Source organism: Gorilla gorilla, chromosome 13, assembly GCF_029281585.2.
Source record: "Gorilla gorilla gorilla isolate KB3781 chromosome 13, NHGRI_mGorGor1-v2.1_pri, whole genome shotgun sequence".
Lineage (NCBI taxonomy): Eukaryota > Metazoa > Chordata > Mammalia > Primates > Hominidae > Gorilla > Gorilla gorilla.
Genome location: NC_073237.2, coordinates 121,216,492 through 121,244,024, shown reverse-complemented (window position 1 = coordinate 121,244,024; position 27,533 = coordinate 121,216,492). Strand labels below are relative to the sequence as shown.

The 27,533-nt window shown below is 54.7% G+C and overlaps 4 protein-coding genes across 4 annotated transcripts in view; 2 read left to right on the top strand and 2 right to left on the bottom strand.

Moving 5' to 3' along the window:
- The window catches only part of GOLGA1 (golgin A1), a 64,462-nt gene extending 63,504 nt beyond the window's left edge, over positions 1–958 (top strand). Inside the window, exon 24 of the transcript XR_010130420.1 lies at positions 9–958. The gene's annotated coding sequence lies outside the window, so the exon portion shown is untranslated. The remainder of the gene's footprint in view (positions 1–8) is intronic.
- On the bottom strand, positions 469–8,806 carry ARPC5L (actin related protein 2/3 complex subunit 5 like). Its single transcript, XM_004048600.3, has 4 exons — positions 8,498–8,806; positions 4,180–4,252; positions 2,732–2,908; positions 469–1,006 (listed from the first exon to the last, which is right to left on the bottom strand). The coding sequence occupies exons 1-4, from the start codon at positions 8,644–8,646 to the stop codon at positions 944–946; spliced, it is 462 nt and encodes a 153-aa protein (XP_004048648.1). The 5' UTR covers positions 8,647–8,806; the 3' UTR covers positions 469–943.
- Positions 8,807–15,916: 7,110 nt separating this feature from the next.
- On the top strand, positions 15,917–20,135 carry RPL35 (ribosomal protein L35). Its single transcript, XM_004048598.4, has 4 exons — positions 15,917–16,047; positions 16,402–16,538; positions 17,754–17,835; positions 19,951–20,135. Exons 1-4 carry the CDS (start codon positions 16,045–16,047, stop codon positions 20,098–20,100), a joined length of 372 nt encoding a protein of 123 aa, XP_004048646.1. The 5' UTR covers positions 15,917–16,044; the 3' UTR covers positions 20,101–20,135.
- A 252-nt stretch (positions 20,136–20,387) lies between these two features.
- Positions 20,388–24,523, bottom strand: WDR38 (WD repeat domain 38). Its single transcript, XM_063696223.1, is given in 10 exon segments — positions 20,388–20,462; positions 20,464–20,520; positions 20,608–20,656; positions 21,139–21,287; positions 21,419–21,550; positions 21,699–21,779; positions 22,061–22,158; positions 22,269–22,385; positions 23,702–23,822; positions 24,427–24,523. Coding segments are annotated over 10 exon segments (948 nt in total). The 5' UTR covers positions 24,496–24,523.
- Positions 24,524–27,533: the final 3,010 nt, after the last annotated feature.

Below are 27,533 nucleotides of genomic sequence, written 5' to 3'. Positions count from 1 at the left end.
ACGTTTAGTTCTTTAAAGAAAGAAAACTTGTCCATGCAGCAGTGATTCTGCAGTACAGCCAACCCAGCATGAGGAGACGTGACCAGGCACATCTGAGGCCCCACCCTCAAAAGATTCCAAGTGCAATCCCACAAACTGAAGACTTTTAAAGCCTAGATCAATTATTAAATGTTTGGCACTTTATTAAATTAAATAAGCTCCAAAATTAATTACATACAAATCAAAGGAGTAAGAAACAATAAATAGTTTATTCAGCAAACACCTCTCTGAAGCAGCCGGCAGCTCTGAGGCCGAGGCTGGCATCCTGTGGCAGAGGGCCTGTGGATTGCCATGCTCGCTCCCAGGGGTGGCTCAACAGGGACACAGGTCTACTCCTTCCACATCGGGTTTCCGGAACAACTGAACTCTCATTCATTACCATCTCATTCATTACCATTTTTTTTTACATACACGAAACACACCGCAATGTATAGACTAATAAGCCAAGAGCTTTATTGATGCAGCAGGCACTTTACAATGAGCCCAAGAGTGTCCACCTTCTCTGGGAAGACAGGATGTCTGTACAAACTCTTGGGTTTTTTTCCACTTCAAAAACACAAGCTCTCCCGTTTACCACAGCCCTTGGATCTGCACCTGCCCAAACCATCCCTCCCCCAGTGCACACAGGTGCATCTGACCAACACCAGCCGCCACTCTGGTAGACAGTCAAAATGTCAGTTCTGCAGTACTCGGAGACAAAGGCATAGACTATCAGATCCTAAACAGGATTTAGGAAACAGACGATTTTCCCCTCCACCTTGAAAATAAAATACATTTCAGCAGATACATGTCCTGAAATAGTTTACTTGGGAGTTCCTAGGAAGATGGTCCATTGTCAATCCCTTCTTCACCAGCCTGGGCATCCAGAATTCTTCTCAAGGTAACATGAGTCTTTTTATTTTTTTTAAACAGTCTTTCTTGCTGTAAGAACTCTTATAATGGAGCCTAGTCCTCCTACTGCTAAGGCCTGTGGGGGCAGGAAAAGAAAACGTGTCAGATGAGACCTGGCTGGCCAAGGGGAGCCTGGCTTGCCAGAGACAGGGGGGACATTCCCTGACCTAGATCCCGTCACAGATACTCGAAAGAGGATTCGTGAGATAGAGCACATTCTAGGGAAGGAGCCCTGTCCTGGAGCCGTGGGGTCCCGATAGCTGTTGGCTCTTGGGCAGAACTGGCTTGAGAACACTGTCACCAGCACACAAAGCAGAGCCCTCGAGCTTCCCTTTTGAGATGGGGTCTCACTCTGTTGCCCAGATCACAGCTCACTGCACAGCCTTGATGTCCTGGGCTCAAGCCATCCTCCTGAGTAGCTGGGACCACAGGTGTGCACCACCAGGCCCAGCTAATTTATTTTTTTTGAGACGGAGTTTCGCTCTTGTCGCCCAGGCTGGAGTGCAATGGCACGATCTCGGCTCACTGCAACCCTGCCTCCCCGGTTCAAGCGCTTCTCCTGCCTCAGCCTCCCGAGCAGCTGGGATTACAGGGGCCCGCCACCACCCCCGGCTAATTTTTGTACTTTTAGTAGAGACGGGGTTTCACCATGTTGCCCAGGCTGGTCTTGAGCTCCTGACCTCAGGTCATCCGCCTGCCTCCGCCTCCCAAAATGCTGGGATTACAGGCGTGAGCCACCGCACCCAGCCTAATTTATTTTTTTGTAGAGATGGGTTCTCACTACATTGCCTGGGCTGTTCTTGAACTCCTGGGCTCCAGCAATCTTCCTGCCTCAGCCTCCCAAAGTGCTGAGTTTACAGATGCACACAAGCCCACTGACTGCCGCCCGCTGAGGTGACTGGCAGGCACCAAGCTGCCTTAAAGGGACGAGAGGGCCTGGCCTCCCCATCATAAAGAGGACTTGTTCACTTCCTTGAGCCCAGGAGAGGGGAGGCCAAGGAGGCACAGCACACCCGCCAGCAGACCTAAGGCCACAACCACAGCCCAGCACCCACACCACCTTAAGGACTGGCCCACTGTAAAACCCCTCTCTTCCAACTCAACACTGAGCCTCTGAGGAAGGCAGGCACGTTAGTAACTCCTGGTCTGCTTTAATGGTGGGCGTGCTTACTGCGGCACTAGGGGTGTGCAGGGGAGGGTGTGGGAGGCAGCCCCAGTGGTACAGGCAGGACACAGGCTTGCCAAAGGCCTTGCTCTCACACGGACCCAAGCGAAGGGCAGACACAGCTCTTTCTGCTTCACCTGGACGAAGGCCATATTAAGTGAGGTCAAGGTTTCTGCCCACTGCTCACTCTGGCCTGCTAAGGCTGAGGCCAGGGCAGGAAGCCCTTAGAGCTGGCTGGAGGACTCTATTTCTACGAACCCCCAACAGCTGCCTCCACCACTGCAAGTATCATGAAGCCCCAACCAACCAGCAGGCCCCCTTCCTACCTAGACTCCCTGACCACCTTACCATGCCATGTTATCTGCCCACATGTCCTGTACCAAGGGCACCCTGTCCTGCCTGACATAAATCGGCAGCTAAAAAGCAAAAAAGTAACTGCAATTACCGGAGACAGCAGGTCCCTACCAGGAGCTTCCTTGGGAGAGGGAAGTGATGACATGTCCCAGGTTGGGGCTCGTCCTCTGACCCCACACGCCTATCAGACCGTCCTACGTTTGTTCTGGAAAATCTGGCCTGCTGATTGAACCCCAAGGCAAGCCAGGTGGCTCACTGGGGCATGTGGCAGCGTTCACATACCTTTTCGTGCCACTGGAGTAACACTGCACTGCTATTTTCTGTGGGCTTCTCAAAGCCTTTATAAATGTACTTCATTAACAAGTCAACGCCGTTTCTGTCCAGTGACTGCACAGCCTGCTCAATCTCACTGCTCTTGAAGTTTGTGAGCACTTTCAGCACCACGCCCTGGGCTCGCTCCTGCAGACGAAAAAGAGCAAGTGAGGCCCAGAGCCACGCAGGCACCGCCATGCCATGCCCCACACCTAAGCAAGGACACAGATCACCAGAAACACTGCCCAGTTTCTAATTCGTCCAGGATGGTTAAAATATGTAGGTTAGAACGTCTTTTGTGGATTTAAATTTCAAAGTATCTTTTATTTATGCCAACAAGTTACTCTACTTATTTTGGGGGAGTAAGTGGTTTACTAGGACAAGTACCAACTCAGAGAGAGAGAGAGAGAGAGAGAAGAGAAAAGAGGGAGAGAGGGAGGGAGGGGCAGGGTCTCGCTCTGTTGCCTAAGCTAGAGTGCAGTGGTGCAATCTCAGCTCACTGCAGCCTCTCCCAGGCTCAAGCAATCCTCCCACCTCAGTTAGGGCTACAGGCACATGCCACCATGCCCAGCTAATTATTTATTTTATTTTTTAATACAGACAAAGTCTCGCTATGTTGCCCAGGCTGGTCTCAAACTCCTGAGCTCAAGCGATCCTCCCGCCTCCCAAAGTGCTGGGATTACAGGCATAAACCATGGCACCCAGCCCATCACTATTTTAGATGACACCAATAAGGCCTTATTATACTCCACAATGGTGGTGGACTATTAAAAAATAAAAATAAAACCAGGTTGACTCGGCTGCAGCGTCCCTCTTGTGTTCACACCCAGAAGGTGTGAGCGTCCCTCTTGTGTTCACACCCAGAAGGGTGGGGCCATTCCCCAGAACTCTGTGAAGGTGCAGCCATTGGTGACATCAAGATCCTGTCACAGCTGCCAGAATCCCAGCTGCAGGGAGACCCCTTTCTCTGAACCAAATTTTAGCCTTGGTGATGCAGTAAGCACAATTTAGTTTTTAGAAGGTAGGAAAGCGTACGGGTACTTAAAATCCTCGGGCAGACAAAGCCTATTTAACAGCCTGTGGGAGCATAAGCACCACAGGTGAGCGAATTCATCCATTTTCCTCATCAGCCAGGGCCAGGCTGACTTCTCAGCCTACGCGGCCATGAGCACGAGTGAAGGCTTCCGTGGGGAGGTTCTCGTATATAAACGCTGACAGCGTTGATGTCAGAGAAGCCTCACCACCTAGGGAGCGCCAGGAGGCTTCCGTGGAAGCCCCGCCCAGTGCCAACTCACTCCCTCTGATGTGGATGAAACGGGCACCGCCCGGAGCCCGGAGGAGCTCACACTCGCACTGGGCAGACACCCACAGCCCTGGTCCCAACAGCACCCAGCAGAGCCGCAGCGCCACCCCTTTACCTTCACAGCTTGATTCTTGGTGTTGACAGGAGAGTTCCGCAAGGCTGCATGGAATGCCCGAAGCATGTCCCCTGTGCATCACCACCAGTTAAGGATAGCTAAGCTCAAGCACGTCCATGCCGTCATGAACAAGCTCACTGCAGAAACAGCTCAGGGAACAGAGTCAGATGGGATCTCATCCATACCACCCACCTTCCACGGCTTCCAGGTGGGCAGAGGCTGTTTACAGCCTGCACAGGGAGGCTGCAGGGCACCTCTGCCAACCATGCAAACCCTCCTTCCTCCTCCCTCTCTACCTTCCACGTCAAAGCAACTGTCCTGGAGGGGTAACTTGATGTAAAATTGGATTGTGCTCACTTGCACCTGCTTGGTGCTGAGCACTGTATCTCCCCTACTGGATCCTCACAGCACCCGTACATGTGAACTGGAGGTCGTTCTCATCTTCTCATTCTAAAAAAGGGGAAAATGTAGGTACAAAGGGAGACCTAACTCTTCATCAATGCTCTTCATCAATTAAACTATTAAGGAAATTAAGATGTGCTAGAACTTCTAAGATCTATCGGGATCAATGAGGTCCCAACTGTTACCTGGAAAGAGTTTATCAATCTAACAGAAGCTTTTGCCAACAATGAGCCAGTCTCCACCCTTACCCCCCAACCTCAGTTGCAATCCTGACAACACATTCTTCACTGAGTTCTGAATACCCAGCATGCAAAAGAAAATTACAATCTGGGTTAGGTCCCCAAAGGTGACACCTATTTTAAACTGAATTACATCAGCCAACTTTCATTTCCTCGTATGAAACACTGGCTTCAGCCAAAAAGCTTCAAAAATAGAACAAGGAATGGCTTCTGCCCAATCGGGTCTCTACTCCTCTTCATGCAGTGATACCCACGTGCAGACAGGAAGGGCCTTCGGAGCAGAGCTGAATCTCCTGGCTTCCCCAGTGTGAGCTCCATCTTGAGTGAGCTGGGTCTGCGCCACCAGGCAAGCCACTCCCAGCGATGGTTCCCCAGCTCCCTGCTTGGCTCTGATCCACCTTCCACACTCAAGAGGCAGTCCAGTCCCTCTGTCTTTCAGTTCTGGAGTTCCTTTTCCCCATCCAAACAAGGCCAGCCTGATATCAGCCACTGATAACCTCTACTTTGTAACTCCTTTTTTTTTTTTTTTTTTTTTTGAGACGGAGTCTCGCTCTGTCGCCCAGGCTGGAGTGCAGTGGCGCAATATTGCCTCACTGCAAGCTCCGCCTCCCAGGTTCATGCCATTCTCCTGCCTCAGCCTCCTGAGTAGCTGGGACGACAGGCGCCCGCCACCACGCCCAGCTAATTTTTTTTTGTATTTTTAGTAAAGACGGGGTTTCACTGTGTTAGCCAGGATGGTCTCGATCTCCTGACCTCGTGATCTGTCCGCCTCGGCCTCCCCAAAGTGCTGGGATTACAGGTGTGAGCCACCGCGCCCAGCCCTTGTAACTCTTTTCTAATGTGGTGTCCCCAAAGCAATAAGCAGGATCCCATAGGCTGAACAGAAAACATAGGCTCACTTGCTCTTCATGTAAACCTGGCACAACTAACAAACGACATCATTCAAATGATGGATGGGGAAGGGCAGGGATAAAACTAGTCCACGGGGGCAAAAAGCTACTGCTGTGGCGTTAACTCAGCACCACGCGTCCAGCAATCACTCAGCCCATTGATGGGTGAGGGCCTTCAGCAGTTGGGAGATGTGGGGCGCAGGGAGGACCTCCCTGAAGTCACCTATCATTCGTGAAGCCGGCTGTCATACTTGGCTGGCTTCAGGCCTTTTCAGAGAACAGGCTGTGGTGCTGGGGGAATCCTGCCCAGCCCTTGATCTCCTCTAGATCTTCCTCAATCACGGCACAACTGACACTGTGGACCCAGGATTCTCTGACGTGGGATCTTAGCTGTGTGTCATAGGCCTCTGCCCACTGGATTCCAGTGGCATCCCCAAGCTGTAACCAACAAAATGTCTCCAGTTTCCTGGGGGTGGAGGGGAAGGGTGCAAAATCGCTCACAACCACTGCTCTGGACAGAGCCCTGATCCAGAAGTCTAGAAGCTGCTTCACTGAAGGGGAAAGGAACTCATACTTTTAAATCGCCACAAGGTCTCGGATCCTGTGCCAGGTGCTTTCACACGCCATCTCATTCCAAAAATCCCCGTGACAATAATCATTATTTCATTGTAAAGGCAATGGAAGGCTCAGAGAACAGAAATTACCTGCGCAAGGTCACAAAACTAAGCTGTCTACATGGCCCTCACACCCAAGCTCCTCCCACAATCCCATGCTGCCGCTCTATCTGCAGACCCGAGCTGCATGTCCAGGACACTTGCTGTGTGCCCAGTGATGCTGATGTTAGCCCATGAGGCTCCCACGGAATCTAGGAAGCCAGCATGGCTGTCCGCCACGTAACAGAAGATGCTGAGTTGTGAAAGGGTATGCGGCCTATCCGAGGTCACAGAGCCAGAGCATGATAGTGCGGGGTGTGCGCAGATGCACAGCCGGGCTCCTTCTACTCCATCTGTGTCATCTCCTGCCACGCACACTTCCCTATACAGCCCCAGGACAGGGCCCCTCTCTGCCCTCCCCAACCCCAATCCATCTATCCCTCTCCCTGCTCCTCTGTCCTCAGTGGTCTAATATAAGTCCGATTCTTGGCACATGATAGAGACTCAATAAATATCAGTTCCATTCTCCTCCACCTGGGCCCCGTATTTGCCAGGGTTTCAGTTACCTTTATCCGTTAACCTCCCTTTCCCCAACCCCAAGTGGAGCACTCTCCATGGTAACAAGGTTTCTGACGCTTCTGACGCTGCCATGAATGGAGAAACGACCATCCCCGGGATGTGCTAAGCCCAGGCCTCTAAGCAGCCTCAAGGAACCTGTCACCAGGCAGGGGAGTCCCAAGACATGACCTTCAACAAGGTTCTGCACCCAGACCAAGGCAGCAGCTTGATCTCCTCATCTGTTCAATGAGAGTCCTGGGCCAAAGGCCTGACCCTGGAGCCCCTTTCAGCACTGACTGTCCATGAGCTAGGCCCTACACCAGACTACAACCAACCTTTCCTCCTGGGGACCCTTCCCTTGACCCCATTTCATAAGGAGGGTGGATTGGGAGATCCTGATGGGGCAGGAATTACAAGCTTGAATCTCCACTTCGGAAAACACATTCCTGTTCAAATCAAGTCTGAAGGTTTTCGGTTTAAAGGCACACTCAGGAGCACTGCCGGGCTCCCCCTAAAGCAGCAGGCCCCACTTTCCAAGCTGAGTCAACTGGTTCAACACCGAGAACCTGATTTATGTACAGCATGGGCTTCTCACCCTGCCCCCACCCGTGCGGGGGGAGGGGACATGCTTCCTGGAACACCATTTGAATAAAGAAAAATCCTTCCGGTGAGAATAAGTCAGTTTCCTGCGCTCATACTGCTAAAGGACCAAGCAAGGCTGTGACAATCACCTCTATTTTTAATCTTTTCTAAATGCTGTTTTCTGTGGCCACAAGAACAGTCATTTCCAGGCGTGGGGCTCCACTTTCACACTTCGCTTCAAGGTGTCTGGTTTTTCTTAGCTCTGAACTACTAGTTTTCTCCGCTGCTTCCTGCACCAGAAGGGTACTGGGGGGAGCCAAGACTCACTTGTTGAGCGTGGCTGAGACCACCAAGGTGTCCAGAGGAACCACAGGGTCCCCCTTTCTCAGCATTAAGCGGGAGGGTTAGACTGACTGGGGGAAGAGAGGCACAACCACAGACCCCAGGGCTGAAATACGGCGGCCGCCTCCACTCCCTCCTGGGTTCTGTCTTCCCCACAGCCGTCCACCCACCTATCTTCACGCCATGCAGCAATCGGGCCCCGGAGGACCGCGCCCCAGCCTCCCCGATCACTCGGTTACTCAGATGCGGCTCACCTCCGCCCTGCCGCCGACCCAGCCCCGCCATAGGCCCGATTTCCTGCAAGGGAGGGACGGAGTGCTAGGGCCCCCAGGAAGGAACAGCGTGAGGGGACGAGGAGGCAAGGGGGGAAGAGGGCGCGGGACCCGCGGGGGTGCCGAGGGAGCCCGTCCACTGGGTCCAGGGGCCTGCGGGACGGCGCTGCAGAAGGCGGCGCCACGGCTGGGGACGAGGGACCCAGGGAGACTGGAACTCAAGGGAGCACGGCCCAGGGAAGCCGGGTCGGCAGGGAGCTGGAGGCTGACCTGAGGGGGCCGGGGGTCGGAGACAGGGGAGGCCCGCCCGAAAGGACCCGAGAAGGTGGGAAGGTGAGAAGGCCGCGCGCAGGCCCGGACGCCGCGTCAGGGAAGGATATTGCCGCAGGAGCCCGTCCACCTCGCTCGGGTCCGGGCCTGGCTCCGCCGCCGCCGCCGCCGCCTCCTCCTGCTCGTCCACAAATTTGTTCTCGTCAAATTCGTCGATGTCCACCCGGCGGAAGCGCGAGGACAGCGTGTTCCGGGCCATGGCGGGAGCTCGGCGCCCGCTCGGCCGGCTCCGCTCGCGGCCCGACCTCGGCTGTGCTCCGCTCGCACCGGCTCCTGCTCGGGGGCGGGAAGCGGCTGCCCGGCTGCTCCCAGCACCTCCTCCACCGCCTCCGCGCGCAGCCGCCGCCGCCCGCCCACTTCCGGCACCTGCCGGATCCGGAAGCGCCGTCAGGGGCGGGGCGGAGCCTGGCACCTGGAGTGCGGTATGGGATCACGGCAGCCTCCTCGACCTCAGTGTCCCTTCCGCGGAGTCTCTATTTTGCCACTGAGGATCGGGCGCCCGGCATCAGTGCAGGCCCCGCATCGTGTGTGCCGTAACTGCGCTGGTTCCCCGGCTTTCCCGCGCCTCCGAGGAGCCCCTGGCCTCGGCGGGGCCGGGCGCGGGCTCCCGGGGTGATCCCTGCCCGTACTGGGGAAGGCTGGGCCCCCGGGAGAAGGCTCGCGGCTCTACTTCTCGAGTGCCGGGCAGGCTTCTTGGAGAAGAAACCTTCGAGCTGATGACTGAGGGATGAGTAGGAGTTCCTGTGCCTGGGGAGTGGCGCGGGAGGCGCCTGTGTCTCGGAGCCTTGAACGCCACCACACTTAGTACGAGGAGGCCGCCTGTACACAGAGGTGACCCTCTTAAAGGAGTAGGGGGCTTTAAATACGTTTAGTGTGATCAGGGGACTGACAAGACGTTGAAGACGTTGTGACTCGAGGGATTCTGCGACCCCACGTGTGTAGCAGTCACCTTGGCCAGGCAGTTGGGGGCGCCAGGAGAGGGAGATGGCCCTGTGGCCACCGTCCTGGCAGGAGAGGCCCGGCTGGAGAGGCACATCTTGACAGAAACCAAATTCTCAGAATCTGAGATGGGGGAAAGCGGTTTAGGGAAGTCAAGGACGACTCTGAGGTGCCAGATTTGGTGCCTGGGCTGTTATCCCAGAGGTTCTGTTAATTGATCTTAGCCTTAGGGTAAGTAAAATGGGTCTTTTTATATAATAGTGTGAAAACTATTTTCATCTAATAGTACTCTTTTTAATAAAAGTCAGTAGTTGGAATGTGATTCATTTTTACTGCTTCGAATACCTCTCATTGAACTGTGTCTAAAGATAAAAAAAAAAATATTGCCAGACTATGATGCAACCTTATCTTTGATGGTAAGGATACAGACTCCCACAGTGGGAAACTAGTGGTGAAGAAGTCTCCGCCTGTAATCTCAGCACTTTGGGAGCCGAGGTGGGCGGATCACCTGAGGTCAGAAGTTTGAGACCAGCCTGACCAAAATGCTGAAACCCCGTGTCTACTAGAAATACAAAATTAGCCGGGCGTGCTGGCGCATGCCTGTAATCCCAGCTACTCGGGAGGCTGAGGCAGGAGAATCGCTTGAAACCGGTAGGTAGAGGTTGCACTGAGCCGAGATCGCGCTCCAGCCTGAGTGACAAGAGCAAAACTCCGTCTCAAAAAAAAAAAAAAAAAGAAAGAAAAGAAAAATCTCAGGGGTCCTGGAAACACGCAAAGCCCACCTGCAATACAGTTCCATATCTGGGAAAAAATATTTGTGATTCAGGCCTGCCACGAGACAGCAGAAATTCATATCCCCAGAACATCCTGGTCAGAAGGAACTTGAACCCAGAAATGCCCATTTTACAAGTAAAGAAACAGCCCCCAAAGAAACTAGTAAATGGAATAATGTCCCAGCTCATGGTCATGGACTTTCATTCCAGCCAGGGAGACACAATTTAAAAATCCATATTATACTATGTAAGGGCTGACAGTGTTGAGAGGGAAAAAAACCATGCAGTGCCTGAGTGTGCCTTAGATAAAGTGATCAAAGGAGGTGTCCTGGCCGGGTGCAGTGGCTCACACCTGTAATCCCAGCACTTTGGGAGGCCCAGGGGGCAGATCACCTGAGGTCAGGAATTCGAGACCAGCCTGGCCAACATGGTGAAACCCCATCTCTACAAAAACACAACAATTAGCCAGGCATGATGGCGCACACCTGTAATCCCAGCTACTCGGGAAGCTGAGCGGGGAGAATCGCTTGAACCCAGGAGGCAGAGGTTGCAGTGAGCTGAGATCACACCATTGCACTCCAGCCTGGGCGATGGAGTGAGATACCATCTCAAAAAAAAAAAAAAAAGTGTTCCTGAGGAGGTGACACTAGACAGAGACTGGAAGGAAATGAAGGAGGCAACTAAGCGAAGGCTCAGAGGTTGGGGTGGGCTCAGTATATTCGAGAAACAGCCAGGAACAGAAGAGAGATGAGGTGGGGGTTGGGAGGAGAGTAGGGCTCTGTAGGCCGAGGAAAGGACTCAGTCTTAATTCAAATGGGACAGCCCTGGAAATTCTGAGCAGAATAGTAATAGATCAGAAGTCTGAATTGTTTGAAAAGGGCCTTCTAAGCAGCTGTATTGAGAACACATCTGGGATCGAGAACCAAAGTAGAGAGGTGATTTAGATGGTGACAGCAACCATCCAGGGGATAGACAGTAGTAGCCCAACCAGGCAGGGGCCATTGAGGATGGTGGGAACAAGCTGGGTAAATTTTTTTTAATTTTTTTGAGACGGAGTTTTGCTCTTATTGCCCAGGCTGGACTGCAATGGGGCTATCTCAGTTCACCGCAACCTCTGCCTCCCGGGTTCAAGCAATTCTGCCTCAGCCTCCCGAGTAGCTGGGATTACAGGCATGCGCCACCACGCCTGGCTAATTTTGTATTTTTAGTAGAAACGGGGTTTCTCCGTGTTGGTCGGCCTAGTGTTGAACTCCTGACCTCAGGTGATCTGCCCACCTCGGCCTCCCAAAGTGCTGGGATTACAGGCATGAGCCACCGTGCCCCACCAATTTCTTATTTTGTTTTATTTTATTCATTTTTTTTGAGATGGAGCCTCACTCTGTTGCCCAGGCTGGAGTGCAGTGGCACAGTCTCAGCTCACTGCACCCTCCACCTCCCGGGTTCAGGTGATTCTCCTGCCTCAGCCTCTGGAGTAGCTGGGATTACCGGCACCTGCCACCACACCTGGCTAATTTTTGTATTTTTAGTAGAGACAGGGTTTCACCATGTGGGCCAGGCTGGTTTCAAACTCCTGACCTCAGGTGATCCACCTGCCTCGGCTTCCTAAAGTGCTGGGATTACAGTCGTGAGCCACCTCGCCTGACCTGTTTTTTTGTTTTTTTAAGAGGGAGTCTCACTGTGTCGCCTAGGCTAGAGTGCAGTGGCCCAACCTCAGCTCACTGCAACCTCTGCCTCCAGGGTTCAAGCGATTCTCCTGCCTCAGCCTCCCAAGTAGCTGGGAGTACAGGTGCACACCACCACACCCGGCTAATTTTTATATTTTTAGTAGAGACAGGTTTTCACCATGTTGGTCAGGCTGGTCTCGAACTCGTGACCTCATGATCCGCCCGCCTTGGCCTCCCAAAGTGCTGGGATTACAGGTGTGAGCCACCACGCCCAGCCCCAATTTTGGTTTTTTTTTTTTTTTTTTAAGATGGAGTTTTGCTCTTTCGCCCAGGCTTGAGTGAAGTGGCGCAATCTTGGCTCACTGCAACCTCTGCCCCCTGGGTTGAAGCAATTCTCCTGCCTCAGCCTCCCGAATAGCTGTGATTATAGGCACCCGCCACCATGCCCTGCTAATTTGTTTTTGTATTTTTAGTAGAGACACGGTTTCACCATGTTGGCCAGGCTGGTCTCGAACTCCTGACCTCAGGTGATCCACCCGCCTTGGCCTCCCAAAGTGCTGGGATTACAGACGTGAGCCACCTCACCCGGCCTTAAGTTAGGTAAATTTTGAAGGTAGAGTACCCGGAATTTACTGGTTGACTAGATGTGGCGTGTAAGAGAGAGTCACAAATGACTTCAGGTTCGAAAAAGATGTGCAGAGTCATTAACTCTAAGCATTTAAAAATATAACAGCAAAGTCACTGTGCACCATTAGACTTTCCTTATTTTTTTTTTTTTTAAGACAGAGTTTCCCTCTTGTCACCCAGGCTGGAGTGCAATGGCCGGATCTCGGCTCACTGCAACCTCTGCCTCTGGGTTCAAGCGATTCTCTTGCTTCAGCCTCCAGAGTAGCTGGGATTACAGGCATGCACCACGTGAGCCACCACGCCCGGCCTAGACTTTCATTTAAGACTAAGCTATGCTGGCCAGGTACAGTGGTTCACACCTGTAATCCCAACACTTTGGGAGGCTGAGACGGGTGGATCACCTGAGGTCAGGAGTTTGAGACCAGTCTGGCCAACGTGGCGAAATGCCGTCTCTACTAAAAATATAAAAATTAGCCAGGCATCATGGCGGGCACCTGTAATCCCAGCTACTTGGAATTACAGTAGCTGTAGGCAGGCTGGGAGGCTGAGGCAGGAGAATCCTTTGGACCCAGAAGGCAGAGGTTGCAGTGAGCCGAGATCGTGCCATTGCACTCCAGCCTGGGCAACAAGAATGAAACTCAGTCTCAAAAAAAAAAAGGTCCAGGCGCACTGTGCTGTGGCTCATGCCTGTAATCCCAGCACTTTGGGAGGCTGAGGCAGGCAGATCTCTTGAGGTCAGGAGTTTGAGACCACCCTGGTGAAACCCCATCCCTACAAAAAAGACAAAGATGGGCCAGGCGCGGCAGCTCACACCTGTAATCCCAGCACTTTGGGAGGCCAAGGCAGGCGGATCACAAGGTTAAGAGTTCAATACCAGCCTGGCCAACATGGTGGCCAGGTGAAATATGGTGAAACCCCGTCTCTACTAAAAAAACAAAAATTAGCTGGGCATGGTGGTGTGTGCCTGTATTCCCAGTTCCTTGGGAGGCTGAGGCAGGAGAATCACTTGAACCTGGGAGGCAGAGGTTGCAGTGAGAGCTGAGATTGTGCCCCTGCACTCCAGCTTGAGCAATAGAGCAAGACTCCGTTTTGGAAAAAAACAAAAATACAAAGATTAGCCGGGCATGGTGGCACGCACCTATGTAATCCCAGCTATTCAGGAGGCTGAGGCACAAGGATCGCTTGAACCTGGGAGGTGGAGGTTACAGTGAGCTGAAATTGTGCCACTGCACTCCAGCCTGGGTGACACAGCAAGACTCCATTTCAAAAAAAAAAAAAAAAAGTCTAAGCCATGCTGGGATTGCCCTCTCTCTACTCTCTTTTTTCCCCATATCCCTCCACCTCCTGAAAGCCTTCCTCACCTTGGTGTGGTCAAGGTTCATTAATTCATCCAACAAGCATCCATGTGCTGGGCCTGGAGACTAGAAAAATTAATTCAGGTGTCCGCCAAGGTTCTGTCCCCGGAGAACTTCTAGGTTGGCTGTGGAAATAGACACATAAATGCATCATTTTATTTCAGCCTGTTTGGGGCTAAGGAAAGGATTGCACAGAGGAGGTTGCTACTCATAGGAGATGGGAGAAGTCTCCTTGTGGGTGGTTACAGCTGGTAGTAACAAGAGGACAATCTGGCTTCAACCATAACTCTAAGAGGTGGCATGTCTTTATTAAGGGCAAGGGAGTGGCACTGGAGTGCTGATTAATGCCTACTGGTTGGCAGACATTAATCAGAAAGCCGAAACATGCCCTGCCTTGTGAATTCCCGTTTCACTTTCTGGGCTCTACTGAAGTGTTCCTTCCTCTGGGAACATGAACACCAATGATATTTTGAGCCATTGTTATGCGTCACATTTCAGGTTAACAGCTTTACAGGTATCTCCTCTAATTCTCATAAATGCCTCATTTCACATGTGAGCAAACTGAGACTCAAGAGAGGGGAAGAGATTTCCCAAGAGTCTCAACTACTACCTTGGCAGCAGAGCAAGAATTTGAAACCTGGTCAGGTTCACTTTAAAAAAGGCTGTACTAGCTGGGCGCAGTGGCTCACACCTGTAATCCCAGTATTTTGGGAGGCTGAGGCGGGTGGATCACTTGAGGTCAGGGGTTCGAGACCAGCCTGGCTAAACCTTGTCTCCACTAAAAATACAAACATTTAGCTGGGTGTAGTGGCACACACCTGTAGTCCCAGTTACTGGGGAGGCCAAGGCAGGAGAATCTCTTGAACCCGGGAGATGGAGGTTGCAGTGAGCCGAGATCGCGCCACTGCACTCCAGCCTAGGCGACAGAGCCAGACTCCATCTCAAAAAATATATAAAAAATAAAATAGAAATAAAAAAGGCTGTATGGCCAGGCGAGGTGGCTAACCCCTGTAATCCTAGGCACTCTGGGAGGCCGAGGAGGGCGGATTGCTTGAGCCCAGGAGACCACCCTGGGCAACAGCTCTACAAAAAATAAACAAATTAGCCAGGCCTGGTGGCTCGTGCCTGTAGTTTCAGCTACTCGGGAGACTGAGGTGGGAGGGCTGCTTGAACCCGGGAAGCGGAGGTTTTGGTGGGCGGAGATCGCGCCACTGCCCTCCAGCCAGGGTGACAGAGCGAGACCCTGTCTGAAAAAAAAAAATAAAAAATAAAAAAAATAAATAAAGGCTGGGGCCAGGCGTGGTGGCTCACGCCTGTAATCCCAGCACTTTGGGAGGCCGAGGCGAGCAGATCACCTGAGCTGAGGAGTTCAAGATCAGCCTGGGCAACATGGCGAAACCCCGTCTCTACTAAAAATACAAAAAATTAGCCAGGCGTGGTGGTGCATGCCTGTAATCCCAGCTACTCAGCTACTCGGGAGGCTGGAGCAGGAGAATCGCTGAACCCGGGAGGCGGAGGTTGCAGTGAGCCGAGATCGCGACACTGCACTCCAGCCTGGCACCCTGGGCGACAGAGTGAAGCTCTGTCTCAAAAAAAAAAAAAAAAAAAAAAAAGGTATAAATGCTCTTTGCAGTTCCATATACCGCCTCCCCAGAACCTTTACGGAGTTGGATTATAACTGCCTGAGCCCGCCCCTCCCGCCCATCTCGCGCTTTAAATTCCTCCGCGACGTGAGCTTCGGTTAATCATCTTTGAAAACTCAGGCCCCTCCTCCCCTCAGCACCCCCAGACTACTGGCGCCCAGCTCAGAGTTGCCCAGATTGGGAGGTCTGCAAGGTTTCCCGAATGAATGAATGAACGAATGAATGAATGAACGAAGAATGAATGGACGAATTTGAGTCCTCCGTGTGCCATCTCTGGATCTCTGGTAGCTGCCGCCCACGTTGGGCCTCGGTTTCCCCAACTGCGCGCCTACACCGTGACGCCGACCTCGCTATCAGAGGTGCCGTGAATGAGGCGAGCACTACAAGGAGGGGCTCCGGCCCTACCAGGCGGGGCGGGCAGTACCACCGCGCTCCTCGGGGGCGGGGGAGATGGGGCGGAGCCGGGGCTCCCCCGCTGCGGCGCCATTGGCCGCGCCCGCCGCCACCCGGCAGTAGTTGCGGAGGTCAGCCCCGCCTACTTCCTCTTTCCCTCGGAGCGGGCGGCGGCGGCGGCGGCGTTGGCGGCCTGTGCAGCAATGGTAAGAGCTGCGGAATCGGGCGCCATCCGACCGCTGTGAGGCGCGGGGGTTGGGGAAGGCTGTGCGGGCTGAGCCCGCGGATTCTATCTGCCAGCTAGGCCTGTGGGGGGCCGCGCAGAATGGTCTGGCTCCACCACAACCCGCCTCTTCGCTTGGCGCCGGTAGAGGCGCGCGGCCCGGGCCTGGGTTACTCTGCCCGAGGCACGGCCGGCGAGGGAGACTGTCCTGAGCCCTGGTTGGGGCTCCGGCGCACTCGTAGTCGATGGCGAGTCGCGCGCCTTTGGGGGCTGGCCACGCAGGTGAAGGGGATATGGCCCCGCGGCCTGGTTGAGCCACACGCTCTCTCGCGCGCAGGCCAAGATCAAGGCTCGAGATCTTCGCGGGAAGAAGAAGGAGGAGCTGCTGAAACAGCTGGACGACCTGAAGGTGGAGCTGTCCCAGCTGCGCGTCGCCAAAGTGACAGGCGGTGCGGCCTCCAAGCTCTCTAAGATGTAAGTGAGGCGGCCGGATCACAGCCCTCGTGGGTGGGGAGCACGTGTGCATCGGGATCGTCGGAGGATTTCAAAGTTGGCTTAAGGAGCTGGCCGCTTAGATGCCCACTCCGTGCATCCTGGGGCGCATGGGAGACCCGTTGTGTGCTTAGCCTCTTACCTGCCTTGACCTTGCGGTCCTTGTGCCTGGAATGCATCCCCGGAGACCCATTTTAATGCTGCCTTCAAAGCCTACCCGGACCCTTTCCTTCCGCTTCCCACCAACACTTGAGTTTTTAACCCCCTTGGCAGGTGGGTGGCTTGCACCCTGGAGTGGCAGCGTAAGTTATTTTACATGGCTAAGAGTGCGGGAGACTTGTGAAAGGAACATGGGTTTGGAGTTCATCAACCTGGGTACAAAGTCCACTTCTCAAAAAAAAATTAGATGGGTGTGGTGGTGCAGGCCTGTAGTCCCAGCTACTCTGGAGGCCGAGGCAGGAGGATCACTTGAGCCCAGGAGTTGGGAGGCTATGATGGGGCCACTGCTCTTCAGTCTGGTTGACAGGTGAGACCCTGTCTCCAAAAAAAAAAAAAAAATGGTGGTTGCCCTCTTTGCCCCCAAACAACCTTAGTAGAGGGAGGGGTGGGAGGATTGGACGAGCACAGTTGCACACTGAATCCTCAAAAACCATGTTGACCAGCTGTCTACTGGGTGACTCCCTCATCCTGACATGACTACAAATAACTTCTCCCTGGCTCGTTGTTTGCTTCAGTCTCCTGGCTTGTAGTGACTCCACTTTGCAAATGTCTTGTTTCTCTCTCCTGCAATTCCCTAAGCTAGCCTGATTGCCTGGTTTGTGGCATGATTCCCTCCCATCAGCTCATTGAAATTGGCATTGGTTGGGTCTTAGCCCTCAGGATAAATTCGTGTTCTGGGATTGAAGGTCTTTTTCTGATCTGCCTCATTTATCCAGCCTGCACTTCCTCATAAAGCCTCTGCTGTCTCAGCCAACACTTTACAGCTCAACAGCATTGGATTCCCTGCCCCATTCCTGAATGCCCATCCCATGCCCCTCTCTTCCCTCCTCAGACCTCACTCCCAGAACGCCTTCCTCCTGAGTGAATATGGATGGGCTGATGGGGGAGGCTGCAGCTATCGCTGCCCTATGTGTGAGTCCTGAGCCTTGGGTAGTGCTATGTGTCTTCCCTATCTTCACTGACATCTCTGTTTTGTAGCCGAGTCGTCCGGAAATCCATTGCCCGTGTTCTCACAGTTATTAACCAGACTCAGAAAGAAAACCTCAGGAAATTCTACAAGGTGAGTCTGCCTGGACATAGGGAGGGTTGGCTGCAGGAAGCCAAGTGCTAGCCGTCCCTGGCCGGGGACATGGTAAAGAGGTTTTCCTTGGTGCGTGGGCTGAGAGTGGTTAGCCTTCCCAATTTGTTGCTGGGCTCGCTCTTCTACCAGTGCCTTGCACTGGCACGTGGCTCTGCAGACCACTTCCTCAGGCTGCAGATGTCAAGAATTCATTGGGGCTTGGAGTGTCCTGGCTGGAGACTCAGTTTTTGAAACCAGCCTTCCCAGTTGAGTGGCTTGGGCAGTGATAGGACTGGCTGTTGAAGGTTTTCACTGCCTCTTACTGGCACTGGGTGTCAATCCCTGCCAGGCACCTGCCATGCTCATTTTTCAGATGAGGGCCCTGAGGCCTAGACACCCACAGTCAATGGCATGATGGGCCCTGGTTCCAAACCTTACCTTGGGGAGGGTCGGCTTGAGTGTTCTGGGAGGTGTGCACAAGTGTCTGGCCCCCTCTTAGTCTTGAATTTTTATAACCATTTTCTGGTCTTGTCCTTAACATTCATCTTATTAGGGTTCAAGCAGAGAAAACTAGGGGGAGACGGTGTGTGCACATGCATCCAATGTATTCTGAAGAATGGGCATAGGTGATTGTGGGGGCTGGCTGGGACTCAGGGCTCAGGTTGAAGCTGCTGTTCCCAGTGGGTACTTGGAGGGAGCCTCAGCCCTGTGCTTAAGACTTACAGCTGATTGGATCGGGCCTTCTGGGATTACCCAGGATAATCTCCCCTAAAGTTACCTGATGAGGGTCTTTAATTTCATCTGCAAAATGGTTCCACATCACTACCCAAATTGTGTTTGAATAACTTGAAGGTTTGACACAAGGGAAAAGCTGCCATGGCTGATGAAGTGCCACAGGCCTATAACCCCAGCTACTGGGAGGCCGAGGCAGGAGGATGGCTTGAGCCCAGGAGTTAAAGTGTAGCCTGGGCAACATAGTGAGGCCTCATCTCAAAAAAATGAGAAGGGCCATAGTGTGGCTATGTTAGCTGTTCAGGGGACACTAGCACGTGTGTGGCAAAAGTAAACCTTTAATGTCAGCAGCTACGTGTGTGGCTAGTGGCTGCTCTGTTGGACAGCAGAACTCTAGGGGGTTAGCCAATGTGAAAAGGATGAATGCCCAGCCGGTGCCAGCAGGAGTGAGGGATGTGGGAGGACAAAGACTTTCCTGCTTCCAAGTACCCTCCAGGGCTGGCCCTCATTGTCCAGGATCTTTCTGCAGTCCTCTGCCCACCTGCAGGGGCCTGGGGCCCTGTGACCTCAGAATCCCCCATACCATGGGCCACTTGTTACCTGTTCAGTCTTCCCCCACTAGGCTGGGACCCCTGAGCAGGGACTGGGTCAGATTCTTTGCCAAGCCAGCTCCCAGCACAGGGCCCAGTCCTGAAGGGGGCCCAGGGGACCTTTGCAGAACACAGGAGAGACCAGTGAGAGCTGCCATGGTCTAGAACCCCCTGCTGGAGAACAAGTGGGGCGGGAGTGGGAGCCAAGGAAGGAAAGACAGATGATGGCTCTGTGACAGCTGTGGGCAGGGGCCCCAAAGTGGGAAGCAGGTGGGGCAAGTGGCCTTGGCCAGCCAGGCCTCTGAGGCTGGACGTTCATATAGGCAGCACCTGGTGGGCCCTGCATACAGATGGACAGAGTACTGCCTCAGCCCCCGGCATGCTCTTGCTAACCAGAGCCGAGGTAATGGTAACTACCCCCGGGGCTTGGTGGGTGCTGCGTGCCCTGTACTAGGTTGTCATGTGACTGTCCTTGTGACTGGGAATCGGGCAGTGGAAGGAGCACTGAGTTGGGAGTCACTTGACTGAGATGCAAGCCCCGGCTCTTCCACAGCTTTGCCAAGACTTGGACACTCAGCCCAGTAGGTCAGCAGACTTACATGAAATGAGGATGGTCCCACTAGCCTTAGATTTGGGGGGATTAATTGAGTTAGTGACATGTGTGGCCTGCTGGCAGTCCCATGGTGGCAGCCTCCTCCTGAGTGGCTCTGGATGGCCCTCCCCAGCCCCCTAAGCTGCTACAGTAGCTCCTCAGCCCTGGGTCCTTGGATTCACCCTGCCGTCTGTCTCCCAGGGCAAGAAGTACAAGCCCCTGGACCTGCGGCCTAAGAAGACACGTGCCATGCGCCGCCGGCTCAACAAGCACGAGGAGAACCTGAAGACCAAGAAGCAGCAGCGGAAGGAGCGGCTGTACCCGCTGCGGAAGTACGCGGTCAAGGCCTGAGGGGCGCATTGTCAATAAAGCACAGCTGGCTGAGACTGCTTTGTTTCCTGGCACTTCCACTGATTGGGTGGAGGTGGGTGGGTCTGGTTTTGGGGACCAGGTGTCTGATGGGTTCCAGCAAGCATCCTGCCCACCACAGTTGTCTGCTCTGGTGGGGCCTGGAGAGTCCTGGCCATGGGGATCTGCTGGATGCCAGCACAGTCACTTTGTGTCTGTGAGGAGAAGCGGCATGCCTGTGCGCCACTGAGGGGAGCGGGTGAGGTCGGCACTATCTGAGGTGGTTGGTGTTAGGTTTGAGGGTCCCTGGGTGATTTGGACGTGCGGGATATTTGACGTCTAGTCAGATCGGCAGCTCCAGACACTTAACATTTTCCCATCTGGGGTGAAGGCACAGGTGTGGGCCACATCCAGGACTCCCTGCTAAGAGTAGAAGGTGGGGCTCGAGGCAAGTCCTGCCTTGGGAGAAGCTGTCCACAGCTTCCTCAGTGCCACAGCGCCGTGCCTTACCTTCAGGGTCTCAAGGCACTTTCCTGTGTTGCAGTCCCAGACTTTGACCCGGAAAAGGAGGGGGGCATGTCAGGAGGCCTCACCAGGCCACTGTGGCATCTGAAGCCACCTCCAGGAAAGTCCCAGACAAAATATGAGATGAGTCTTCGCCTGAACTCCTGACCTCAGGTGATTCACCTACCTCCACCTCCCAAAGTGCTGGGATTACAGGTGTGAGCCACCGCCCCCGGCCCAAACAACATCTGAACCTCTTGGTGTAGGTTTTGTTTGGAGGCTGTATTTGAAATTTCAGAGCAGGAGTTCCCTTTTGTCTGATGCCATTTGGGTCATGGAAATGTCAATGCAACTACCAATGGGCCAGCCCTAACCTTGGTGCTGGGCATTAGGAAGAGAGGCTGGCACCCGGGTCCTGCCCTTGCCCCCTCCTAGCTAGGGCAAGTGGGGATGTGGGCATTTCTGGAGTGAGTGCTGAGGGCTCCTGGTGGGGTGAGGATGGGTAGGTAGGAGCAGGATGGGCCCGGGGTGGTTACCATGCGGGAATAGCCGGCGCTGGCCAGCCACAGCTCGTTGGGAGAGAAGGCTATGCTCTTCACCCAGGTGACATGGCCCTTCGGTTGGATAAACAGGCTGCTGGTTGTGGGCTTCCAGATGTGGATGGTCTTGTCCCAGGAGCCGGATGCCTGGACAGCAGACAGCTCTGATCCCCAGGGTTTGGGGCCTGTGAGCTCACTGGGCCCCTAAGTGGCCTGGGACCCTTAAGGGCCTGGCTGCCAGCAAGGGACCAGCCTGGAACCCAGGACACCCCACTTGCCAGGAGGCCGGATGCTGAATAGCACAGGCAGCTGATGTTGCCACTGTGTCCCTCTAGCGCCTGGTGGGAGACTGCTGGGGTCCCCGTCCGCAGGTCCCAGATGCGTACAGTGGAGTCCCAGGAGCCGGTGGCCTGCGGTCAGCTTCTGTGAGTCTGGCCCAGCCAGCTCCCCACCCGCTCTGCATCTAGGCGGGACCCAGAGTCCATCCCCTTCCCACCACTCAGCTCCAAGTGGGTATGGGGCCACTGAGGTGGGGCCCAGGGCAGAGGGTAGGCTCACCAGGCAGTTCACCGTGGGTGAGAAGTCGCTGCTCTGGATGGAGTCACGGTGCCCAACTAAGAGGTGCAGCATCTGGCGGGACTAGAGAGAGCCCTGAGCTGCAGAAGGCAGCAGAGGGCAGCCGGCTACCTGGCCTTGACAGTCCAGGAAAGGGGGACCTCGTGCAAAAAGCCTGAGGGCTGCTGTGTGCAAGGAGGCCTGGAGAGGCGGCTGTGGCCAGGTGGGGGCAGCCTTGGTTGCCTGCTGTGGGCATGGGCCATGGGAACCAGTGGAGGGTTTGAGCTGGGAGGGCAAGACTGGTGACATCCTCTCTGGAACTGGTCCTTGAATCCCAGACTGGTGGCCCCAGCCCCTCAACGTACCTGCACGTCCCAGAGCATCACCCGTTTGTCCCAGCCACCTGATGCCAGCTGTCTCGAGTCAGGGCTGAAGCTGACCGTCTCCACACTCCGTTGGTGACCTGCAGGCACCAGCCCGGGGTCGGGGAAGGTGGAAAGGTGACGTGACATAGGACACAGCACCATCTGAAAGGGAACGCTGGCCTGGCTGCTTGGCTCCCAGCTCACTCACCCTTCAGGACCCGCAGACACTTTGCTCTTGCCACATCCCACAGGCGGACAGTGCAGTCACAGGAGGCGCTGGCGAAGAGGTGGCTGTCAGGGGAGAAGTGGCAGAACTTCACGGGGCCTGGGCGGGTGACCACAGTCAGGGGACAGAGCACTGCCCGCCACTTCTGCCCACGCAGTCCAATCCTTGCTAATTTCTCCAGCCTCGTCGCCAGCCTCCCCTCACCCAAACTCCAGCTTCCCAGAAGTGCCTGGATTTCCATGCCTTGGCCTGGGCTGGGCTGTCAGCCTTGGAGCACCCAACCTCAGTGCTCATCTGAAAAATCAATCCCCAAGTCAAAGTAGGGACCTCCCAGAAACTTGCCCTAACAACCACTGCCTAGGTTCACTGCCTCCTTTGAGCTCCAGCCCCTGATTTCCCCTCCTTGCAGCATTAACCAGACTGCCTGTAATTGCCTGATATTTTTTCTTGTCTCCTGAATAATAATTACAATAGTTATATCTATTGAGTCCTTACTGTGTGCTAGGTACTTTGCTTGCATTGTGCCAGTGGAAATGGCTCAGCGAGGTGACAGGACTTGACCAAGATCACAGTCAAAACAGTGGTAAGCACGACATGGCTGAACCTTAAGTACACCATGCTAAGTGAAATAAGCCAGTCACAAAAAGACAAATACTGTGTGACTCCACTTAGAGGCACCCAGAGAGGTTAGACTCATCGAGACAAAAAGAAAAACAGTGGTTGTCAGGGGCTGGGAGGAGGGAGATTGGGGACTTGTTTAGTGGGGACAGAGGTTCAGTTTTGCAAAAGGAAGAGCTCTGGAGATCGGTGTCACGACAATGTGAAGGTACTGGATTCTCTGAACTGTGCACTTAAAAATGGACACAACAAGGCGGGTGCAGTGGCTCACGCCTTTAATCCCAGCACTTTGGGAGGCCGAGGTGGGTGGATCACGAGGTCAGGAGTTCAAGACCAGCCTGGCCAAGATGGTGAAACCCTGTCTCTACTAAAAATACAAAAAAATTAGCTGGGTGTGGTGGCAGGTGTCTGTAATTCCAGCTACTCGAGAGACTGAGGCAGAGAATTGCTTGAACCCAGGAGGAGGAGGTTGCAGTGAGCCGAGGTATTTCAGCCTGGGCGACAGAGAGCGACTCTTGTCACAAAAAAAAAAAAAAAAAAAAGATGCAACAGTAAGTACTATGTATGTTACATCACAGTTGTTTTGTGTGTGTGTGTGTGTGTGTGTGTTTAAAGAAGGATCTGAGTCCAGGCCTGTTAGAGTCTAAGCCCCAGCGCCCAGATATCTCGTCCCATCTCCCATCCTGCCCAGCCCTGCCTTGCACCCGTGCCCAGCTCATCAGAGGTCACTGCAGTCAGCTCTGCAGCATGCCAGACCCTTGTGCCTCGGTCTTCCCGGCCAGGTGTGGGAGCCCCACCTGTGTGGCCACCCAGCCTCCACAGCAGCTGCCCACTCCGGGTCTCCCAGCTATACACGCAGCCATCCTCTGAGCCTGTGAGCAGCATCTGGCCATCAGGGGAGAAGGCAGAAGAGTTGACCTAGAAACAGCACAAAAGCGGTCCCATTCTGGGGAAGAAACCCCTGTCCGCTCATCTCTGACCCCTAAACACTGCCACCCAAGAGCCTGGGGTTGGAGCTTGACTTCAAGCCTCACTCCACCACCAGAGCCCAGAACGCGGGACCCACTGGGCCCTCTCTGGAGTCCCGTAAAGCCAGAGCCTGCAGTTGGAGGCAAGAGCCTTCTCTGGAACCAGAGCCTGGAATCCCAGAGCCAAGAGCCCATTCCAGAGCTGCAGCTGACAACGGAGAGTCCAGAATCTACTCTAAGCTCTGAGTTCACTTTAGAGCCAGGGCCCCAGAAAACACCAGAGTCAGCAGGGAGCTTTGTGCCCCTCTCGAGGCAGAGCTCAGAGCCCGGGGCTCTTTTCAGAGGCAGAGCTTAGAACCTAGAGCTGCTCTGGAGATGGGGCCCGGCACTGGAGCTGAGAACCTACTTCGATCCTTCTTGGGTTAGCAAAGTCTACTCTGGACTCAATGTCCTGAGCTAGTGCCCAGAGAACATTCTGGAACCCCCACTATACAGAACCAGGAACCACTCTGCATCCAAAGCCGGGAGTCTGGGCAGAGCCCGCTGGACCTCACCTCCCCGCCGTGCTGGCCGAAGAATTTCGCTCTCCGCACGGCCAGCGTGGCCGGGACCCCGCTGTTCATGGGCACCCGGCCCCGCCCCGCCCCGCCCCGACCCGGCGGGCTCCCTCCTAGGCGGCCGCGGGACCCCAGGACTGGGCAGAGGAAAGAGCAAACTGTGTACAAGGGGTCTCCATGGTAATCGGGGCGGGGCGTGCGGCCATGGTGGGGTCCCTGCGAAGCCACGAGGACTGACAGGCAGGGCCAGACCGCTTGCAGCTCGGCGGAGGTGGAGCCGCAGCAGGCGGGACCGCGGCGGGCTGGGAGAAGGGACTTCCCGCGCCAGCGGCTGCGCATCCACCCTAGGGCAGCTCTCGCGCGGGGCAACACGGCACGCAGAGCGGCCACTAGAGGGCGCGCCAGCCACACGCACCGCGCGGCCCAGAGCCCGGCCCCGCGCCCTGCGGACTGCGAACTGCAAGGGGTCCCTGCACCCCTTTGATACAGGGGAGCAACGAGCCTGTCTCCCCATCTGCACAACCGGGAGCATCAGTCCTGCCCCACAGTACTCCAGGGGTGAGCCAAGCACAGGGCCTGGCACACGGTAGATGCCCAAGAGGGCCCCCTCAGGAGCCAATACCCCTTCCGTCCAGGAGTGGCCAGTACTGAGGTTGAGGATGTCCCAGGAGAGCGCTGGGGACAGTAGCCAGCTCTGTCCTCCAGGGCGTGGGAGCCAGAGGTAGTGTGTGTAAAGTACATGGCATTAAAAGTGGGGTCACGTCGCTGTTAACATTCCTGGCAGCACAAAATGTGCCATCTGAGGATGGGGTGGAGGCTGGGGCCGGGGGGCAGTGCCCAGGAGCTGCCAGGATCCTTACCGGATAGCGCAATCTGAAGCTTGGAACGAGCAGGACTTGGTTTCATTGTTAATTTTACAGGTGAAGAAACTCACCCGGAGAGCTGGGAGGACTTGCTCAGAGCCACTCAGCCAGTAGGAGTGGAACTGGGATTTCAGCCCATGGCTGTCTGACTCTGGGTGTCTGTACTGGGACCACCTGCCATGAACTCCAGGGACCTCTCAGCAGATGTTGAGGTCCGCAACTCCTGGTACATCTGGGAAACTGAGGTCCGAAGGGGGCAGGACTTGGCCCAGCCATCTAGCCGGTGCTTCCACGGCAGAGCTGGGGCAGGACCCAGTCTCCCCACTCCCACAGCAGGACAGGGAGGGAACAGAGGACCCCCCACCTGCCCCGCCCATGGATTCTAGGCTCCCTGGGGGCAGGGGTGGAGCAGCTGGGCTTTGGGAGCTTCAAACTCAAGAGTTCCCAGCGGCGACTCACACCCCTCCCCCCCTAAACCTCTTTGCCAGAAACTTCTCAGGAGATCCGCTGTGCTCCTGCTATTTTAAGTCCCAGACAGTCAGGCGGGTGAGGGAGCGACAATGACAGCTTTGAGGCAGTCCCACTCCATCCCAGATCCCAGAGGGCCTAGGTCACTGTGGGACCCTTCTGAGCTGGGCCTATAAAGCTGTCCCCCCACACCCACATGTGGCTCCCAGACACAGCTCCCCAGAGCTACTATTCCCTGGCCCTCTGGCTCTCCTGCTCAGGCACCCCCCAACCCATGCCCTGGCCCTGGGCACATTGTCTAGCCACTTGGTTGCTCCTGCTCTATCCAGAGGGCCCAGAGCCACCTTCCCCAGCCCAGCCCTTCACTCCCAGAACCCTCAGGGTAGACCTTGTCCACCAGGCCCAGTGACTGCTTGGCCGAAGGGGTGGAGCTGGGGTCGAAACCCGTGGGCTTGGCTCAGGCATCTGTAGGTGGAACCACCAACGTGAATGCCAGGGTCCGGAGCATCACCTCCGTGGATGAAGTGGTGGAGAAGTTTCTGCCAATTTTCCACCACTGACTATCTCTTCCTTCTCCTCAGGGAGCCTGCCGCCTTCTCTCCCGTATTTGGCCAGGCTGTCCAGGGAGAGGGCTCTACCAAGATGTCCAGGATGGATGCCGCACTGGCTTTTCTGTCACTCCATTCCCTGAAGGGGACTGGCGGTCCTGGACCAGCCTTGCCTCTCCTCAGCTACGCATGTCAACCTTAAAACACCCCACAGGGCCAGGCATGGTGTTTCATGCCAGCAATCCTAGCTCTTTGGGAGACCAAAGCAGGCAGATCATTTGAGGCCAGGAGTTCAAGACCAGCCTGGGCAAGATGGTGAAACCCCATCTCTACTAAAAACAAAACAACAACGACAACAAACCTCACAAACATCTGCTCAGCAAAAAAAAAAAAAGAAAGAAAGAAAGAAAGAAAGAAAACAATCAACGCAGGCAAAAAAAAACCCTCTATTTATTTGGATAAGAAAAGCAAGCAAAACCCCCAAATCTCCAGAGTGGTCAACTCTCGGGAGAGGAAGGGAGGGACTAGAAAAGGCAGGACCCTTGGGGCTTTGAGGAGCCACATTCCAGCTCTAAGCTGGGCAGGGGCCCCAGGTATCTGTTGAATTGTTCTTAAAGAATCGGCCCCGCCTATCTGGCCCCTGCCTGCCTGTCCTTACTCTTCCTGGCTTCCTTGCCCTGCCCCATTTCTTATACCCTACCTGCAGTCCTACCCCAAGTCCGGAACAGTTTAGTGGGGAGCCAGCATTTCCTGACCGGTGCCCCAAGAAGTAGAGAATGTTGTTTTGTGGCAAGAGAAGAAGTAGGAGAGAGAGTTGGAGAGCCTAACTGCCCTGGTTTCTTCGAGGTTCCAGCTCCCAGCTCCAATACCTGAGCTGCTCCTCCTGCCCTCTAGGTTTTTTTTTTTTTTTTCTAAGATGGAGTCTCTGTCTCCCGGGCTGGCTGGAGTGCAGTGGCGCGATCTGGGCTCACTGCAACCTCCGCTTCCTGGGTTTAGGCAGTTCTCCTGCCTCAGCCTCCCGAGTAGCTGGGATTACAGGCACCTGCCACCATGCCCAGCTAATTTTTGTATTTTTAGTAGAGATGGGGTTTCACCATGTTGGCCAGGCTGGTCTCGAACTCCTGACCTCGTGATCCACCCACCTCGGCCTCCCAAAGTGCTGGGATTACAGGCATGAGCCACCACGCCGTGCCTGCCCTCCAGGTTTTAAAACATACCTGTTCCC

What these genes read in the sequence shown, in the direction of transcription:
- RPL35 (XM_004048598.4), top strand. An exon ending in GCCTCCAAGCTCTCTAAGAT is followed by an intron (nt 16,539 to 17,753) that starts GTAAGTGAGGCG and finishes TCTGTTTTGTAG; the next exon opens with CCGAGTCGTCCGGAAATCCA. An exon ending in ACCTCAGGAAATTCTACAAG is followed by an intron (nt 17,836 to 19,950) that starts GTGAGTCTGCCT and finishes TCTGTCTCCCAG; the next exon opens with GGCAAGAAGTACAAGCCCCT.
- ARPC5L (XM_004048600.3), bottom strand. Translation starts at nt 8,646, where the DNA reads ATGGCCCGGAACACGCTGTCCTCGCGCTTCCGCCGGGTGGACATCGAC. An exon ending in GTGGACGGGCTCCTGCGGCA is followed by an intron (nt 4,253 to 8,497) that starts ATATCCTTCCCT and finishes GTGGTGATGCAC; the next exon opens with AGGGGACATGCTTCGGGCAT. An exon ending in CCAAGAATCAAGCTGTGAAG is followed by an intron (nt 2,909 to 4,179) that starts GTAAAGGGGTGG and finishes TTTCGTCTGCAG; the next exon opens with GAGCGAGCCCAGGGCGTGGT.